The sequence below is a fragment of the Ranitomeya imitator genome, chromosome 4, assembly GCF_032444005.1.
Source record: "Ranitomeya imitator isolate aRanImi1 chromosome 4, aRanImi1.pri, whole genome shotgun sequence".
Lineage (NCBI taxonomy): Eukaryota > Metazoa > Chordata > Amphibia > Anura > Dendrobatidae > Ranitomeya > Ranitomeya imitator.
Genome location: NC_091285.1, coordinates 63600949 through 63620331, shown reverse-complemented (window position 1 = coordinate 63620331; position 19383 = coordinate 63600949). Strand labels below are relative to the sequence as shown.

Sequence of the window (19383 nt, the reverse complement as noted above, 5' to 3'; positions counted from 1 at the left end):
TAAAGGAAAACTTGATCAGTATTTACAACACACATGTAAAATGAATACATGCCTAAACGGGGGGCAAAATCAGACATATTTTTTACACTGTGGAAGCAGATTTTAACTAATGAAATTATATCTGAAGATTTACCAAAACTGTATACACAACATTTTTACATTGGCCATAGAAACAAATTTCCATTTAACTTTTATTTTCCAGAAGTATTAGGGCTCACGTTTAGTTCCATATTTCCATGGAAATCGGTTTGATCATGGATCATAATGCATGGACTGGCTGCAGCTATCCCGACTGGTGCCTCACAGCCTCATAGAAACACATGAAGCCCACGTGCTCCAGTTGGGAGACCCCCTGACAGTCCATGCACTGTGATCCTTAATCACACCGAGATCAGCGGAAAACTGCATGAGATGGTCCCCAACCTTTTTACCTTGAGAGCCTAATTCAGCTCTGCGAGAGTGTCACAAGCCACATCCAGACCTCCTCCCTGAAGTAATGACATAGTGCTCTTGCACCCCCTAAAAGTAGTGACACCCAAAGCCCTCATTACTGGTATAATAAAAGTGAAAACTTTCTCACAGAAATCACACTGATCACATACTGTACACTTTCATTCAGGGGTTCCCATCTCATCCCAATTTGATTTTCTCACATCACGCACTTCCGCCATACAACCACATCCAGTTTTAAGCACCTTTCCGACTGGCAACATCATCTTATCTCCAGATTACTATATTTAACTAATCTCAAAAAACCCTCAAGGACAGTATATTTGCATCCAGATCTGCTGTTCTGTGTGGGGCTACTCACAAAAGTCACAATCTGGTGAACAACTCTTCATTAGAGTTGAGCGACTTTTACTTTTTTCGGATCGAGTCGGGTTTCTCGAAACCCGATTTTGTCAAAAGTCGGGTCGGGTGAAATCGGCCGATTATTGCGAAAAGTCGGGGGCCGACTGAAACACGAAACCCAATGCAAGTCAATGGGGAATCAAAGTCGGCAGTGAGTGGAGGACAGGAAAACACCTACAGTGCCCATTTTAATGCCAAAAACATAAATTCTGATTACTTAAGCTTGTCAATCTTAATTTACTTTATAATAATAGTTAGGCATTGAAAACTGGGGGTCATTTGGCTAAAGTTGTGGGGGGGTAGGGCTGGTTCAAGATTTTCGTGGGCCCAGGAGACGCGGAATATGTCACGGCGGTGGAGCAGGGAGAGGTAAGTATTTCAACTTTGCAAATGCTGTGATCCTGAGCAAGCAGGGGGGGCCCACTAGTTGGCACTGGCACAGGGCCCGTCATAGTACGGCGGCGTGTTTGACGGCGGGTGGCGGCTCCCACTGGCAGAGACACTTTTGTGTACTATGAGGGGCCCTGTGCCAGTGACGTCGCCAACGAGTATGCCCCCCCCCACCTGATGAAGGAACCTGCACTTTCATCTGCACCTTCCTCTTTGTCCCCGTGTAAGGTGGTATAGTATGCGGGAAGGGGAACCTGTCTTTCAGCAGGGTCAGATTCTGGCTGTGTAGAGTGCACGGGAATGTAGTTGTCTGGGTCAATGTACCAGCAGACTCATCCAGCAGTGGCTGGGCAATGGGCAGGATGAGGAGGAAACACAGATATAGGCCCAAATAATAAAGTAGGCTAAATGCAGTTCAAAATTGGTAACAGGACTAAACAGGCAGCATTGCTTTATTCAGTGGAGGACAACTGTAATGAGTGGCAGACACAGTTAGTAGGCCCAAATAATAAAGTAGGCTAAATGCAGTTCAAAATTGGTAACAGGACTAAACAGGCGGCAGTACTTCGTTCAGTGGAGGACAACTGTATTGAGTGGCAGACACAGTTAGTAGGCCCAAATAATAAAGTAGGCTAAATGCAGTTCAAAATTGGTAACAGGACTAAACAGGTGGCATAGCTACCTACAGGGGTGGGCTCCTCTGCTGAGTAGCAGACAGTGGTAGTAGGCGCAAAGTATTAACTGGTCTAAATGGAGGCCAGGGCCCCTGAATATTTTAACTATCATCTATCATTTCAACAAATTTGTATTGGCAGTGCCATTGAAGGATTTAACAGCACAGACTACACAGTGGTGGAGGAGGGAGAGGTAAGTATTGGAAGTGGTAGAGCACTGTTCGTGCTGAGGGGAACACTCTCTCGTGGGCAGCGGTACTGGCACAGGGCCCCTCATATTACGACGGTGTGCCTGACGTTGGTTGTGCACCACCACCGTCAGAGACACTTCATTGTTCTATGAGGGATCCTGTGCCAGTGCCGTCACCCAAGAGTGGGCCCACCCACCTGTCCAGGCAAACGGCACTCGCACGGGTGCTTGCGCCAGGTGGTGACCACGGCCCTGTGGGGGGAGTCAGCCCATTTAGGGAGGTATACAAATGGTCTATGGTGGACATTCAGCAGCTGCAAATGGAGGAATTGGAGAAGTCAGTAAGAGGAGGCCAAAAGCAAGACATTTTTCAGGCAAGCTACGTGTCAGCAGGGGAAGGTGGGGCAAAATAATTTGAAATCCATGATTGGTTAATTTTAATGAAGGTTAGATCATCCAGCTTTAAAAGAGGTTTTCCTACTCCCAGATAAGGGAGCCTTCGAGGCCTTGTGTAGCCAGACAATGACGCTGGCTCAACACCTCCAGCCTTAGGTGCTATTGTGCTTTTGCCACTACCACCAGATGCACCACCACTACCATCAGTACCAGCTGGCAACCACCGCCCATGGGCTCTTCCACCAGACTTCCTCATTTTTTGGAAAATCTAACCAAAATAACAACCGTTATATGGTACTGTAAAACAAGGTAGAAGGTGTATATAAACTTGTTGAGAATTTAAATCTCCCTTTTTTGGGGGGAGACTGAACCAAAACTCAGGCCCTGTGCATAAAACAACACAATGTAAGTGGCAGAAAGTGGCTGGCTGATATACGACAAACTAACAGGACTGAAGTATATCCACTTTGTGAGAATTTGAATCTCACTTTTTTGGGGGGAGACTGAAAAAAAAACTCAGGCTCAGTGTATTAAACAGCACAATGTAAGTGGCAGAAAGTGGCTGGAAGATATATGAAAAAATACAAGGACTGTAGTACAATTTCAATCTCCCTACAATGATCTCAGGACTAGTATGGCAGCAATAAAAAGGACTGCTGCACACAAAAGTGTGGACAAAGAAACAAGATGCATAAAGGAGCAACAGGATTTTTGCTTTTAAAAAAGCAATTGGTTTGCACAGCAGCGTGCAAACAGCAATGCAGCTATCAGGGAGCCTTAAGGTACTATCACACTCAGCGACGCTGCAGCGATATAGACAACGATCCGACCTAAACTAGATCGCTGGAGCGTCGCTGTTTAGGTCGCTGTAGAGACGTCAAACACAGCAACTCCAGAACAATGCAGGAGCGATCCAGTGATGTAACGGCGACTCACTTCTCGTTCTCGCTCCATGTAAAAAAGTTGCTGGCATCGTTGCTTTTGATGTCAAACATGACGATACACGCCGATCTAGCGACCAAATAAAGTTCTGGACTTCTAGCTCCGACCAGCAATATAACAGTGGGATCCAGATCGCTGCTGCGTATCAAGCGCAACAAGATCGCTATCCAGGAAGCTGCAACATCACAGATTGTTGTCGTTCTCGTTGAAAAGTTGCTGAGTGTGACGGTACCTTTATAAGGCAGCCTAATAAGCTACAGAGATGATGCACAAAAATATAGCCTCCACTGTCCCTGCAAAAAAATGGTGGTGTTGGACAGTGGAAATCCATGCTGGCTGTACCCATGTGACTGGGGTCGGGGGGTATCTTAAGGTCCTGTTCACCGTCACTCCTCATCCCCTTGAGAAAGCGGCATGCAGCGCCGCGAAACGCGCATCGGGGGTCGCTCTCTGGCTGCGCCCTTCCCTCCTCATCCCTCCTGCGGTAAGCCCACTGGTTGTCCTTACTAATTTGCCCTCACTATTTACTGGGTGCACTTGCTAACCCCTACGCTAGGGATGGACGGTTTATGGCATATAGTGCATCCCTGTTTACATGGGCTCTGTTATTGAGTATTTCTGTAGGGCGTACATCATACCCTGCCTCTTTGGCTTCCATGCACGGTCAGTGAGGGGTGGCTGGGGGAGGTGGTTTCCCCTTCATGTGTTCACTTGTAATGTCCTTACTCTGACCTATTACTGTTTATTAACTTTTAATGTTTTGTACCAATAAATAATATCGTTTATATCTATTCCATGTTTTGCTCCTTGTTCTCCGGGTGTTATAAAAAAAAATGTTGGTGTTGGACAGTGGAAATCACTATAGCACAAGCAGTTTCAGGGTTAATCTTCCCTCCCTAACTATATCCCTTCTTCTGATGAAGCTGCAGCATCCTCTCCCTATGCTAAGATCGGCAGAAGTAAGATGGCGGTCGGCGTGCACACCCCTTTATAGCCCCTGTGACGCCGCAGAAAGCAAGCCAATCACTGTCATGCCCTTCTCTAAGATGGTGGGGACCAAGACCTATGTCATCACGCTGCCCACACTCTGCATCCTCCTTCATTGGCTGAAAAATGGCGGTGAAAGCGTCATACGAAACATGACTTTTGCGCGCAGATCGCCGACCTCATGGCCGATCCCACACTAGGATCGGGTCGGGTTTCATGAAACCCAACTTTGCCAAAAGTTGGCGATTTTTGAATTTGTCCGATCAGTTTCGCTCAACCCTACTCTTCATAGCTGTTTGTTAGACTTGGGTCTAATGTACCAAGATGTCTGACAACCACGAGTCACACATCATGGGCACACAAGTCACATATGGCTCTGGAGTCACAAGTTGGGGTCCCCTGCCTAAGAGAAATGAAAGATGAATTATAATTAGTTGATATGTACCTCAGGAACCCAGATAGGACAGCCAGTATTCAAACGATATTCAAGTGTGAAAGTACGCCAATAACAGAACATCTCCCCAGTTGTCAATATATTCTGAAATACCGAATAAAGGTAGAGACAGCAACCAAATTAAAATATATGTATATAATGTATGTACTATATATATATATATATATATATATATATATATATATATATATATATATATATATATATATATATATATATATATATCATTATTAGCATCTTAGTATTGTAGTTGTTGATGCCACTTTCATTCACTAGGGAATATTTTTTGCTAACAAAATATAATGGGGCAAATTTACCAATAAAATTGTGCCAGACTTGTGTTGGGATCTGAGTTGAAAAACAGGTATAAATGTCATACTGATGACGTTCATGTTTTAGAATCTTCTTGCACTTAAACTCCTATTAAAAGTCTTAAAAAAGGGGTGAGGGTGGGGTCATTGAATGCACCAGATTAATAAATGACATGAGTCACAAATATTAATCAAAATATTGATCTAATAAAAGCCAACCAGGACCAGGAATACGTGTCTAAGTTGTCTATCAAGATGCACAAATTGTTATCACCCAGTGTGCATCACTGTGATAAATTTGGCACAAATAATAATAAATAATCTTTATTTTTATATAGCGCTAACATATTCCGCAGCGCTTTACAGTTTGCACACATTATCATCACTGTCCCCGATTGGGCTCACAATATAGAATAAATTTGATTAGTCACATATTCACATCACAAGATGAAAAATTATAGAAGTCACATAGTCATTTCTATGTTTTCTTAAAAAGTGCTGAAAATGTAAACAATTTCTTTTGGAAAAAAAACTTTAGTAAAAATTCTTGCTGCTAAAAATTTTTTTAAATTTGACAAACATAAATAAACCGGTTCCATTTTTTTTCCAACCAAATACTTAATTCACGCCATCCACACATAGAAAAAAAGAGCATTTGCCAGTTTAAAAAAATCTCTCATTTTTTTACATATTACTATCATTTTTTTAATATATAACTTTATATGCATTCAATAATGACTTATAAACACAATGGTGGGTGATGCAACCAAGTTTTTATGCCACAAAACTGTTATATTATGCTTTCAAAAGGTGCAGTTTTTGAGTGAATTATGGAGTTAGAAGCAGCACAGCCAAAATGGGCCGAGCTGGGAGAAGTTAGGGTGGGAAGTGACGTGTCTATGCCCGCCCTCCAAATTCTTTAAAAGTGGTGTTTTTTTTTTATAAGCCAGAAAAGCTGCTCAAGTCTTGGGTAAGATTTCTAGCAAGGCATGCAGAGATGAACCTCTTAATGAATTTGGTGTATTATACTCGAGCAAGCCCTTCATTGAAATTGGCGAGCCCTTCATTGATTCTCAATGTTTTCCCAAGTTATGTGAGGATTGTGGGGCATTATTCATAACGGTTTCTGGCTTCCGGTTTATATTCTGAAACCCAATTTCAATAATTGTCTGTGACCATAAGAGTTAATGCTGTTAGGACACTCAGTGTGCTAGGTCTGTCTCGGCTCTATCGCTGGCTTTTTCTTTGTTCCCCACCTGGTTTCACAAGTTGGCACCCAAATTTTAATTACATCAATCATCACTCTTTTAAGGCTGACAAAGACACTTGTGTGTATGAGTATTGTGTAAGCAAACATTCAGTTTTTGTGTGCTTCTAAGGTTGCCTCATCAGGTGGCTATCTTCTCTACAAACCCCTATAATTTCTAAAATCTGCATCTACTTTCTGGACCAGACATGTTGATAAACTGTTTGTCTGCTGTAAGCAAAACAAACTCCTTTCTGGACTTGTTTATACTTCAAATGCTGCCTCTGTCCAGAAGAGGGATGCGCCAATGAACTTAGAGGCATACCCCAATGGAGCAGGACACTTCGGGTGGAAGAAGCTGGAGGTCCTACTTTGTGAGAGATTCTACTGGATTGGCATGAGGAAGGCCATTGAGAGGTGGTGCCGAGAATGTGGCCCATAAACTTTACTCCCCTTTAATTTCCATTTTATTGGATGCCCAGGGCCATCGACCACTGCTGTCGTGACAACCCCCACAAGAACCGTCGGACCCAGCCCGAGTACCCCACAACCCAAGCGGGCGCTCCATTCGTCCTTATCTACCATTCAGCATGCAAATTACTAACGTCTTGCAACTGTTCTTCATGATTGCCTCTGCAAATGACGTAATGCATCACTCTACTTTACTTCTTAACTGAGGGTGGGTAACAGTTCTCACAAGTAATGGTTTGCATGCATCTCTGCTATCAACCATTGCCTTCTAGAACATACCAGGCTGTATCTATTTCTCTGTCATTGCTGAGATTAACTGCTCACTGCTAGAAGATAACAGTTTCTATATAATTTTTGGTCCCATGTGTATCCTCACACCTGGCCCAGCTTCAACTGGTGCTACCTACACTGGTTGTTTGTCTACTATTCTGCATACCCTGCTAATCTGGTTCTTGCTGATCCTCATATCATCCATCAGGACTGTTAATCTGCAACATTACCTACAGGGAGAGATGCTCACCTGGTTTGGAGAACCCACCTCCTTAGGTGAGCTCTTAGTAGACTTTCTCAGTATTATATCCTGTATATTGTTTTGATTCTGAACTAACGATTTAAGATTTTACCAATTTTAGGCAAAGCTGAGTTACTCACTTATTATGGAGGATTTCTTATGTTCAAAAATGTTGCTGCAAGATGTAAGCTTCAAGGGTGATATTTAACAAAAAATAAACAATATTTTTGTAGCATTTTTTCACATTTTCAGTCTACTTTTTGCAGCCAGTTTATTTTTTATATTATTAAGAAATCCCAGCATGCTTTTGGAATGGTATATTTCCATACCGTGTCCCATTTGTGTTTTTTTAGGGCAGAATTATGCAGTAACCCCTTCACCATCTTGGGTTTTTCCATTTTTGAGTCTGTTTTATGCTCCGCTTTTTCCCAGAGCCATAACGTTTATTTTTCTGTCAATATGACCATGTGAGGGCTTGTTTTTTGAAGGATGAGTTGTACTTTTGAACGACACCATATACCATATAGTGTACTGGAAAATAGGAAAAAAAACTCAAAGTGCGGTGAAATTGCAGAAAAAAAGTGCAAATCCACAATGGTTTTTTGTTTTGCTATTTTGTCATGTTCACTAAATGCTAAAAGTGACCTGCCATTATGATTTTCCAGGTAAATATGAGTTCAGACACCAAACATGTCTAGGTTCTTTTCTGTTTAAGTGGTGAAAATTTTTTTTAAATTTTCTTGAAAAAAAAAAAAAGACATTTTCCAAGACCCGTAGAGTCTCCATTTTTCTGGATTTGGGGTTGGGCTTATTGTTTGTGCATCGAGCTGAGGTTTTTATTGATACCATTTTGGTGTAGATACGATCTTTTGATCACCAGTTATTGCATTTGAATGCAATTTTGCATCCACCAAAATGAAATAGTTTTTATTCAAGAGTTCCAATTTTGCTGCAAACATTAACATTAGCATTGTTAAGATGTATCTATCTATCTATCTATCTATCTATTAGAACCATCCATCATATTCTTAAGTTAGTAAGTATAAAAAGGAAAAGGAAAAAAATATATAGTGAACAATAAAATAAACATTGCTGCAGGGAAAGCCTTAGAAAAAAAAACATGGGAATTTTAATCAATTAGAAGACAGAAGGTGACATTTTCACACATATGTGATACTTGGACAGACATGAATGGAAATTTTAGACATTATTTTGACAGGCAGATATGAAGGGTTCTGAGCTAATACAAGGATGTCCTCTAATATGGTGATGATGACCTTCAAATGTATGAAACCAAACAACCCTTCTGTATATCAGTTGCTTGTAACAGCAATAACAATTTCACAATGGGTGTTGAGATTGTAGGTGATAATGATGTCTACATGAACTAAAGCTTTGTAACGAATCACAGGGTTACCGCTAAGACGTAAAGGCCATGCCCCACTAATGTGTTTTGCACACAAAATGTTCCGGCAAGGACATTCGTTGTTGAGAATGAAACAGCCTTGTTCTATACAAAACATGACTTTAAAATTAATTTGTGGTTTTGTAGTTGTTTGCAATTTCTATTCCAATTCCCAAGTGTCTATATATTTCATTATTTGCTTTACAAAAGCAGTACAATTTTCAAGATAAATCCATATCAATAAAAAATAGACAAAAACACTTCACTCTTAAACACTAAGGGTGGTTTCACACTTGCGTTTTTGTCTGCAGCGTTTTTTTTCAAAAAAACGCATGCGTTTTTTTTTCCTATCTTTAACATTGAAAACGCATGCGTTTTTTTGTGTACACGTTTGGTCGCGTTTTTTGACGCATGCGTTTTTTTACTGCATGCGTTCATTTTCTGAAATGCTACTTGTAGTATTTTTAGAAGCGTTTTTTGGACCAAAAAAAAAACGCATGCGTTTTCATGCGTTTTTTTTGGGTCAAAAAATACATTGGAGTCAATGGGGATGCATGCGTTTTTTGGTGCATGCGTTTTTTGCGGTAAAAAACGCATGCGTTTTTTTATTAAAAAACCAGAAAACACACTGATATGCCACCCCCCAGCATAAAGGTGATAAAGGGAACCTAACCCTACCCCTAACCCTAACCCTACCCCTAACCCTAAGGGATCCTAACCCTAACCCTACCCCTAACCCTACCCCTAACCCTAACCCTACCCCTAACCCTAAGGGATCCTAACCCTAATCCCTTTATGGTTAGGGTTAGGGGTAGGGTTAGGGGTAAGGTTAGGGTTAGGATCCCTTAGGGTTAGGGTTAGGGGTAGGGTTAGGGGTAGGGTTAGGGGTAGGTTAGGGTTAGGAGTAGGGTTAGGGTTAGGATCCCTTAGGGTTAGGGTTAGGGGTAGGGTTAGGGTTAGGGGTAGGGTTAGGGGTAGGGTTAGGGGTAGGGTTAGGGTTAGGATCCCTTAGGGTTAGGGTTAGGGGTAGGGTTAGGGGTAGGGTTAGGATCCCTTAGGGTTAGGGGAAGGGTTAGGGGTAGGATCCCTTTAGGGTTAGGGTTATGATCCCTACCCCTAACCCTACCCCTAACCCTAACCCTAACCCTAACTTTTTCTGTTTATAGTGGGTTTTTTACTTTATTTTGATGATTGGCAGTTGTCACACATTTTTCTGCATGCGTTTAAAAAACGCAAACGCATGAAAAAACGCATGTAAACGCGGTAAAACGCCGCGTTTTTTTCACCACATGCAAAAACGCATGCGTCAAAAAAACGCAGCGTTTACACGCGTTTACATGCGTTTTTTCACCATGCGTTTTTTTGCGTTTTTTACCGCAAAAACGCACCCGAAAAAACGCCAATGTGAAACCAGCCTAACAAGTTTATTTAACTTTTTCAAATGTTGTGACAAAATTAAATGTGAACGTCTAGAGTTCAATCTAGTCCTAATATACAGTTTACATAACCAGGCAGATTTTTTGTTTTCTTGGCCTTTTTCCAGAGAATACGAATGATAACACCAATTTTTTTTCTCCACTCATGGTTAGTGGTTGGGTGAAGCCATTTATTGTCAAACTACTGTGTTTTCTCTTTTTAAATCATAATGACAACCCAAAACATCCAAATGACCCCGATCAAAAGTTCACATATCCTGGTGATTTTGGCCTGATAACATGCACAGAAGTTGACACAAATGGGTTTGAATGGCTACGAAAGGTACCTTCGGTTACAATCTGTTTTGTTTTGACCATCCGCCATCTTGTTGTGGTTTTTGTGGCTGCTGGACTTTTTCCCCTGGTGCTGGGTTGTCTTGGTCAGGTGATTGTATCATTCTTTATTACCCAGCACCTGCCTCCCATTCCTTGCTGGAAAACAGTGTTAATCCGCTAGAGTTCTGACTAGGTGCTTAGACAGTTTTCTGTGTTTGATATTTTGCATTTATGGGATTAATGGAGTGATGAGACCAAAATAGAATTTTTTAGCCACAACCATTACACATTACATTTGGAGAGAGGTCATCAAGGCCTATGATGAAAGAAACAGCATTCCTACTGTAAAGCATGGAGGTGGATCGCTGATGTTTTGGGGATGTATGAGCTACAAAGGCACAGGAAACTTGTTCAAAATTGAAGGAAAGATGAATGCAGCGCGTTATCAGCAAATACTGGAGGCAAATTTGCACTCATCGGCCTGGGAGCTGTGCATGGACGTACTTGGATGTTCCAACATGGCAATGATCCAAAACACAAGGCTGAGTCAACCTGCCATTGGCTACAGTAGAACAAAGTGAAGGTTCTGAAGTTGCCATCTCAGTTTCCTAACCTCAATATAATTGAGCCACTCAGATCTCAAGCATCCAGTTCATGCTAGACAGCCCAGGAATTTACAGGAACTGGAGGCTTTTTGCCAAGAAGAGTGGGCAGCTTTACCATCTGAGAAAATAAAGAACTTCATCCACAATTACCACAGAAGACTTCAGCTGTCATTGATGTTAGAGGGGGCAATACATCATATTAAGAAATGGGGTATGTGAACTTTTGATCAAGGTAATTTGGATGTTTTGGGTTGTCATTATGATTTAAAAAGAGAAAACACAATTGTTTGACAATAAATGCCTTCACCCGACCACTAACCATGAGTGGAGAAACTATGTTGGTGTTATCATTGATATTCACTGAAAAAAAGGGCCAATAAAACCAAAATTCTGCTGGGGTATGTAAACTTTTGAGCACAACTGTATATTCTATAACAATTCAATCCCCAAAAAAATGATCTTATGGAGCACAATCGCATGGTACTGACCAAGGGGAGTACAATCTAAGAAAACTGATCTAAGGGATTGCAATCTCAGAGCATTGATGTCATGGATCACAATCTAAGCTCTGATGTAAGGGATTGCAATCTCAAAGAACTGATCTCAGAGATCGCTATTTCAAAACACTAATCTCAGATATCAAAATCTCACCGTATTGATCTCAGGGATCACTATCTCACACCATTGATATCAGGGATCACAATCTCATACAATTGATATAAGGATTCACAATCTCACAGCACTAATGTCAGGGACCATATCCATATTGGATGTATTAATGTTTTACTTTTGTCACATTTTGGATGTAGCCATCCCCATTTTTTATCTTTATCTTCTGTGGATATGTGTACATACATAAAGATGATAGACCCGAAAGATGAAACCCAAAACTATTTGCAATCTCGCTCTTTAAATGTATGACAAAGAAATATCCTCCAGCCTAATTAACCTTGTCTCTCATATTCTCTGAAATTTTAAGGACCACTGTAAATGCAAATTCATGAAACCTCGGGGTATGGTTCATTAGGTTTATGTACTGCATTACTGTAGGTAGAAGGTCAGATAATCATCCAGATATGATAAACTTCTAAGCTATAAACAATGACCTACACCTATATCTCAATTTTATGTAATCCACTGTAATACAGATTAATATTATGGTTAAAATTACATTTTATTCACATGTATTCTGTCCCTTTCACTATTGAATATGATATTTAAACATATGTTATTGAACTTCTCCATACAATCCAATGTAAATGATACTTTAAATTAAAAAAATATGTATTAAAACTATATTGTGATGTATAGGTACATTTAATATTGTTATGGCTGAAAAATATTAGAGGACTTGAACACATCGAAGTAACTTTTTCATAAGGAAACATTTGACTAAAAATAAAAGCACCGCTTTTGTCCGTGGGCTGTCTCTGTGGCAGATGTACTTTTATGAGTTCCACTAGGCTTTGGCACAGTTTGGAGCAAATTGTCATTGTTCATGTATTTGTTTAAAACACTCTTTGCAGCTCACTCAAAAGGGGCTTTGATTCTGAAAAATATATCAATATATTCTGATCAAACAACCTCTACATGATGCTCGTATTATGGACACCATGAATCAGAGCCTGATATGTCTTTTTTTTGGAGGATACATCGTTTGAAAAGATGCATGGGAACTGTAGGAAGAGATTTGGCTAGACCAGCCCACCCCCCGGCAGACATTTCCCTGTCCCGCTACAGTTGATTGACAGGTCTCTCCCACGTGTGTACACCGCACTGTTTCAATTAAATAAATACCTGGTAACTCGTACAACTTAGTAACAGGTTCCCTTTTAAGTCGTTTTTTTTAAATTAGAAACAGGTTAAAGATAGGTATCCTTTAAAGAGCCAATACAACAGAGGCTATCCGCTCACCTTAGGCATATCCCAGTGTAGCAGAGCATGGAAAGACACTGTCATAGCAAAGATATGCAGGCAAAGAAGGAAGGAGGGATCCATCTCATGGGTAATATAGTACAGAGGATTAAGGATAAAACCGTCATGTGTCTCCTCCTCTTTAGACATGATTAAGGGTGTAGAGACATCTGAAACGCGTAGATTCTATCGCTACGTGAAGGTTGTTCCCTTAATCTTCTGTACTATATTCACCGGAATAAAAAAAAAAAAACTGTTTGCCCATGAGCTGGATCCCTCCTTCATTCATCGACCCTTTTCACGTTTTCTGGTAAAGTAGCTGTATGAGGTCTGTACTTTGAAGATTAGTTGTTTTTATTGCTAATACTTCAGGCTACATACAATTTATTGAATTATTTTTTATTATTTTTTGTTGGGGGGGGGTAGTGGAGAAAAGAAAACCTTATTCAACTTTTTTATGCAACACGGTATAAGTAATTATTTACTTTAGATGAGCACGGTGGCACCAAATTTTTTTTGGTCCCACTAGGGAAATAGACCCAGCAACCATTTGATAGTTTGTAAAATGCTTTGGGATGCATATTATTCCAATGAATTCTAGAGTGCAAGTTTTATACTGACATCCATTCCAAAAGGGCTCGATTCTGGCATGATCTATTAGGCAGATACTGATGGCAGTAATGGGGGTCAATATAAGGCTGGTTTGCCCCGATAGTCACCTTATATGCCCCAGTTGCTATTATCTTGCTGTGCATTACAGCCAGGCTTCAAATTTCATGATTACAATGGAGAGTATTCACAAGACCACAGGATATATTATTTATGGTTGGGAAATAGCACTTAGAGAAAAAACAAAGACTAAGCAATGGAACTCTTATCAAGTAAACAAAACAAGAAAAATCCTTATAAATAGTCTTTATTAATTTATTATCAAAATACTAGGAAATAATAGACATCACAGAAACTGATATATCAGTGTAAAAGTAAAAAAAATAACAATAACCAAGGTAATAGGGTTAGGGAATGGGCGCTAAAGTCCTTGATTCAACCCTAAGGTGCCCCTTCCTCTCTGCAAAAGTTGGTGCCCTAGTTTGAACAAAAAGGTACCCCGCTCACCATGGATTAACTTTTAGTTCCCTAAAAGGCCCTATTCCTAAATTGAGAACCAAAAATTATAGTCACAGTAAACAGTGTAACAATTTGCATATATGTTCAATAGTACATTGATACCCTTAAATATGTGTAGGATAGGTACTAGTTGTCAATTAGTATGGCATGAAATTCAAGTTAATAGGTTGTTGTATCCCACAAATCTTTTTTAGCAATGTCTTGTATGCCCAAAGTATTATATATCAATAAGAGGTTTTAAAGTCACAGTGAATAATGTCACAATTTACATATATGTTCAATGGCACATTGCAACCCTTAGGGTACCGTCACACAGTGGCATTTTGATCGCTATGACGGCACGATTTGTGACATTCCAGCGATATATCCGTGATGTTCCAGCGATCTCGCTGTGTCTGACACGCTCCTGCGATCAGGGACCCCGCTGAGAATCGTGCGTCGTAGCAGATCGTTTGAAACTTTCTTTCGTTGTCTAGTGTCCCGCTGTGGCGGCTGTTGTGAATTCTGTGGTCAGGCTCCCTCCTGTGGTCATGAGTGGTACTTCGGCTGGTTCTGTCTATGAGGTTCCTCTGGTGGATGTGAGTGGGGCTGCGGCTTCTGAGTTTCCTTCCTCAGGTGACGAGGTTAAGTCGTTAGGTGCTGCTCTACTTAACTCCACCTAGTTCTTTGTTCCTGGCCTCCAGGCAATGTTCCAGTATTGGCCTTGCTTTCTCCTGGATCGTTCCTGTGGCCTGTCTGCCTTGCATGAGCTAAGTTTGCTTATGTTACTTTGTTGCTATATTTTCTGTCCAGCTTGCTATATTGGTTTTTCTTGCTTGCTGGAAGCTCTGAGACGCAGAGGGAGCACCTCCGTACCGTTAGTCGGTGCGGAGGGTCTTTTTGTCCCCTCTGCGTGGTTGTTTGTAGGTTTTTGTGCTGACCGCAAAGTTATCTTTCCTATCCTCGTTCTATTCAGTAAGTCGGGCCTCACTTTGCTAAAATCTATTTCATCTCTGTGTTTGTATTTTCATCTTACTCACAGTCATTATATGTGGGGGGCTGCCTTTTCCTTTGGGGAATTTCTCTGAGGCAAGGTAGGCTTATTTTTCTATCTTCAGGGCTAGCTAGTTTCTCAGGCTGTGACGAGGCGCCTAGGTTCTGGTCAGGAGCGCTCCACGGCTACCTTTAGTGTGATATGATAGGATCAGGGATTGCGGTCAGCAGAGTTCCCACGTCTCAGAGCTCGTCCTATGTTTGTAACTAAACAGGTCACTTGTGTGCTCTTAACCACTAGGTCCATTGTGGTTCTGAATCACCTGATCATAACAGGCGGCATGATCGCATGGTTTAACAAAGGTGTGCACGATATTGTATACGATGTGCGCATAGTAACCAACGGCTTCTACATCGCACATACGTCATGAAATTATCGCTCCAGCGTCGTACATTGCAAAGTGTGACAGCAGTCTACGACGCTGGAGCGATATTGTTACGATGCTGGAGCGTCACGGATCGTGCCGTCGTAGCGATCAAAATGCCACTGTGTGACGGTACCCTTATACTAGAGGACTCACCTAGATGGACATTTATAGTGCAAGTGCTAATTGTCAGTAAATATAGCATGACATTCAAGTTAAACATATGTCCTGTAGTGATATCTGAAAATGCACAGAATATATGAATTGTGCTCAATTCCAGAGTCAGGAGAAGGAATTAAACTTTCACTCCCTCTGTCATGTTAAAGGGAACCTGTCACCAGATATGAGTTATGGCCACCACCTTTCAGGGCTGATATAGTATTCTATAATGCTGTATATAAGCGCCTGACCTAACCTGGAAGAGAAGAATAATAACTTTTATTATACTCACCTGGGGGCAGTCCAGTCGGAGCCCCATCCTCTTGCTTGCTTCATGTGGAATACACGTCCCTGCGTCATCCACACAGGCTCCCCAGAATCGTGTTCCTGTGCAGGCGTACTTAACTGCCCTGTTGAGGGCACAGGTGCCAGGACAGGTCAGAGATGCCCAGCGCAAGCAGGAGGACGGGAATCATAAGAAGATGGGGGGCACCGGACCAAGAAGAGCAAGAAGAGCAACACCCATTGGACCGGACCGCCCTCCAGGTGAGTATAATAAAAGTTATTCTTCTGCTCTTTCAGGTCAGATCACGGCTTATATACAGCATTGTAGAATGCTGTAGATAAGCCCTGAAAGGCGGTGGCCGTAACTCGTATCGGCCAAACCTGGTGACAAGTTCCCTTTGATATGAATTATACACAGCCTCTGGGAATGCCCAAATATCCTTTCATTCACAATAGTTTGTACATAGTAGCCATGACTTGTTAGACTTGTTCACACTAGGGTGCCAACCTTTGTGGACGGGTGGGGTAACTTAGGGTTGAATCAGCTACTACAGAGGCCATTTCTTAATCCTATGACCTTAGTTATTACTAATTTTTACTTTAAAGGGAACCTGTCACCCCGAAAATCGCGGGTGAGGTAAGCCCACCGGCATCAGGGGCTTATCTACAGCATTCTGTAATGCTGTAGATAAGCCCCCGATGTTACCTGAAAAAGGAGAAAAAGACGTTAGATTATACTCACCCAGAGGCGGTCCCGCTGCTGGTCAGGTCGGATGGGCGTCTCTGGTCCGCTGCGGCGCCTCCCATCTTCTTTCCATGACGTCCCCTTCTGGTCTTCAGCCACAGCTCCGGCGCAGGCGTACTTTGCTCTGCCCTCTTGAGGGCAGAGGATAGTACTGCAGTGCGCAGGCGCCGGAAAGGTCAGAGGCCCAACAGGGCAGAGCAAAGTACGCCTGCGCCGGAGCCGTGGCTGAAGATCAGAAGAGGACGTCATGGAAAGAAGATGGGAGGCGCCGCAGCGGACCAGAGACGCCCATCCGACCTGACCAGCAGCGGGACCGCCCCTGGGTGAGTATAATATAACGTCTTTTTCTCCTTTTTCAGGTAACATCGGGGGCTTATCTACAGCATTACAGAATGCTGTAGATAAGCCCCTGATGCTAGTGGGCTTACCTCACCCGCGATTTTCGGGGTGACAGGTTCCCTTTAACACTGATACATGTTATTCTGTGATGTCTATTATTTCCTAATATTTTAATAATAAATTAATAAAGATTTTTATAGGGTTTTTTCTTGTTTTGTTTACTTGTGAAAATGCACCTACTCACATAAATAAATATATATATATATATATATATATATATATATATATATATATATATCTCATTGGTTGTTAAAGGGAAGTGTATTTTTATGTTTAATACAAATGTATAAAGGTGCATTATAAAGCTGCATATATTCTAATTAGAATAATAATTTTATTTACCTAAAAACGGAAAACCCCTCTAAGCACAATTTATGATTCAATTTTTTTCACCAAATAAAATAAACAAAAAAACCTCAAAGAGGCAAAATATTTCATAGCATTGGAGGAATTTTTGGAATACTCACAACTTCCAAACTTCAAAGGGCAGGCATGAGCGTCCATAGGGAAATCCTCTAAATGCATTGGACATTCAGCTCGAACAGTTAACCTGAAAAGCAAAAATGAATAATGTCTCCTGGATGGAAGTATTTTTATGTATATTCATTTCTATTGACGTATTTAAGTTTCCTAAAAAATAAAAAAAAAAGTCTGTAGACAAACTGCACAAAGCTTTAGTACATATACTAAAAGCAAAAAAAAAAAAATCCCAGTAGTACTCAAAATTTTAAAAAACACCTGCATTGATATTCTGGAGTTCTCTTCTGAGACTGCTGACCAAACAGGAATGTCCAATGTTGAGAAAAAAAAGTGGCTAAGCACATCCAAAAATAAAAAAAAATCTTCAATCTTTATAAATAGTGATGAGCGAGTATGCTCGTTGCTCGGGTTTTCCCGAGCACGCTCGGGTGGTCTCTGAGTAATTGTAACTGCTCAGAGATTTAGTTTTCGCCAGCGCAGCTGCATGATTTACGGCTGCTAGACAGCTTGAATACATTTTGGGATTCCCTAGCAACCAGTCAACCCCACATTTACTCAGGCTGGCTAGCAGCTGTAAATTATGCAACTGAATCAACAAAAACAAAATCTCCGAGCACTAACAAATACTCAGAGACCACCAGAGCGTGCTCAGGAAAACCCGAGCAGCGAGTACACTCGCTCATCACTATTTATAATAAATCCAATGTTTTGCTGCAGTTCCCCTTTGTTTTCCATCCTCTATTTTCAAACTGTGGGTGGTAATGCTATGACTCTTGCACATGATCTAATTAAATAGTTGACATATGGTAAATGTGGTATATCTTTTTTTTTATGTGGTTGTAACACTCCAGTAATCATGCTCTATGACTAAGGTCGCAGTTGGCGCCAGAAATGCTTTTGAGCGGTTTCTGTACCACTATTCACATATGGACGTTTTAAATTATTGATTTATAATAAAGCTTTAAGAATTTTTTATCTTTGGATGTGCGTGTCCACTTTTTTCTCAACATTACACAAACCTATAATTCTGAAATATCATACATGACAGTTTTCAAGGTACTGTAGAACTTTAGTTACAGGCAATAATAAAAATGATGACAAATAGACTTGTCATAAGATCACACAAAACATTAGAGAATGTTCCCACTCCTCACTTAAGTATTATTCACCCTTTTTATCTGCATCCCACCTTCTATTTTATGTGACTAAGGCTGCTTTCATATGGCTGCATTTTATTTTGAATTTTGTATAACTGTCTCTAAGCAATTACAGAATGCGGAGGTATAACTTGACTTTTAATGTATTTACTTAGGTTAAAAAAAAGATAACCACATGTTCTGAAAATCCAGTACAAAATTAGAAGTTTATAGTCTTAAAAACTGTCTTGAACTGCCAACCCCTTAAAAGTCTCTTCTAAATCTATAAATGATGCAAAGTACACAGCAATCATCACAAAAGAGGAACCCTGATTAGGGATGGGCGAACTCTAACGGTAAAGTTCGGGGTTCGTACCGAACACCTAGTGTTCGTTCATGGACCCTGAACTCGGACTTCTCCCTGAAGTCCATGTTACTGTTCGGGTTCGGCAGCTCTAACATCCGGCGTTCCCCACGCCGTCATCTGTGTGACAGAGCAAGAAACAACGACTCTAATCGGCAATTTGTTCCTACCACCGTTCCGAGCGCTACAGT

At 41.1% G+C, this 19383-nt stretch overlaps 1 protein-coding gene across 1 annotated transcript in view; it reads right to left on the bottom strand.

Moving 5' to 3' along the window:
* Positions 1–19383, bottom strand: part of GABRA1 (gamma-aminobutyric acid type A receptor subunit alpha1) — a 340058-nt gene that overhangs the window by 133700 nt on the left and 186975 nt on the right. The window contains exon 6 of the mRNA XM_069763789.1: positions 17680–17762. Coding sequence (XP_069619890.1) covers positions 17680–17762 — 83 coding nt within the window. The remainder of the gene's footprint in view (positions 1–17679; positions 17763–19383) is intronic.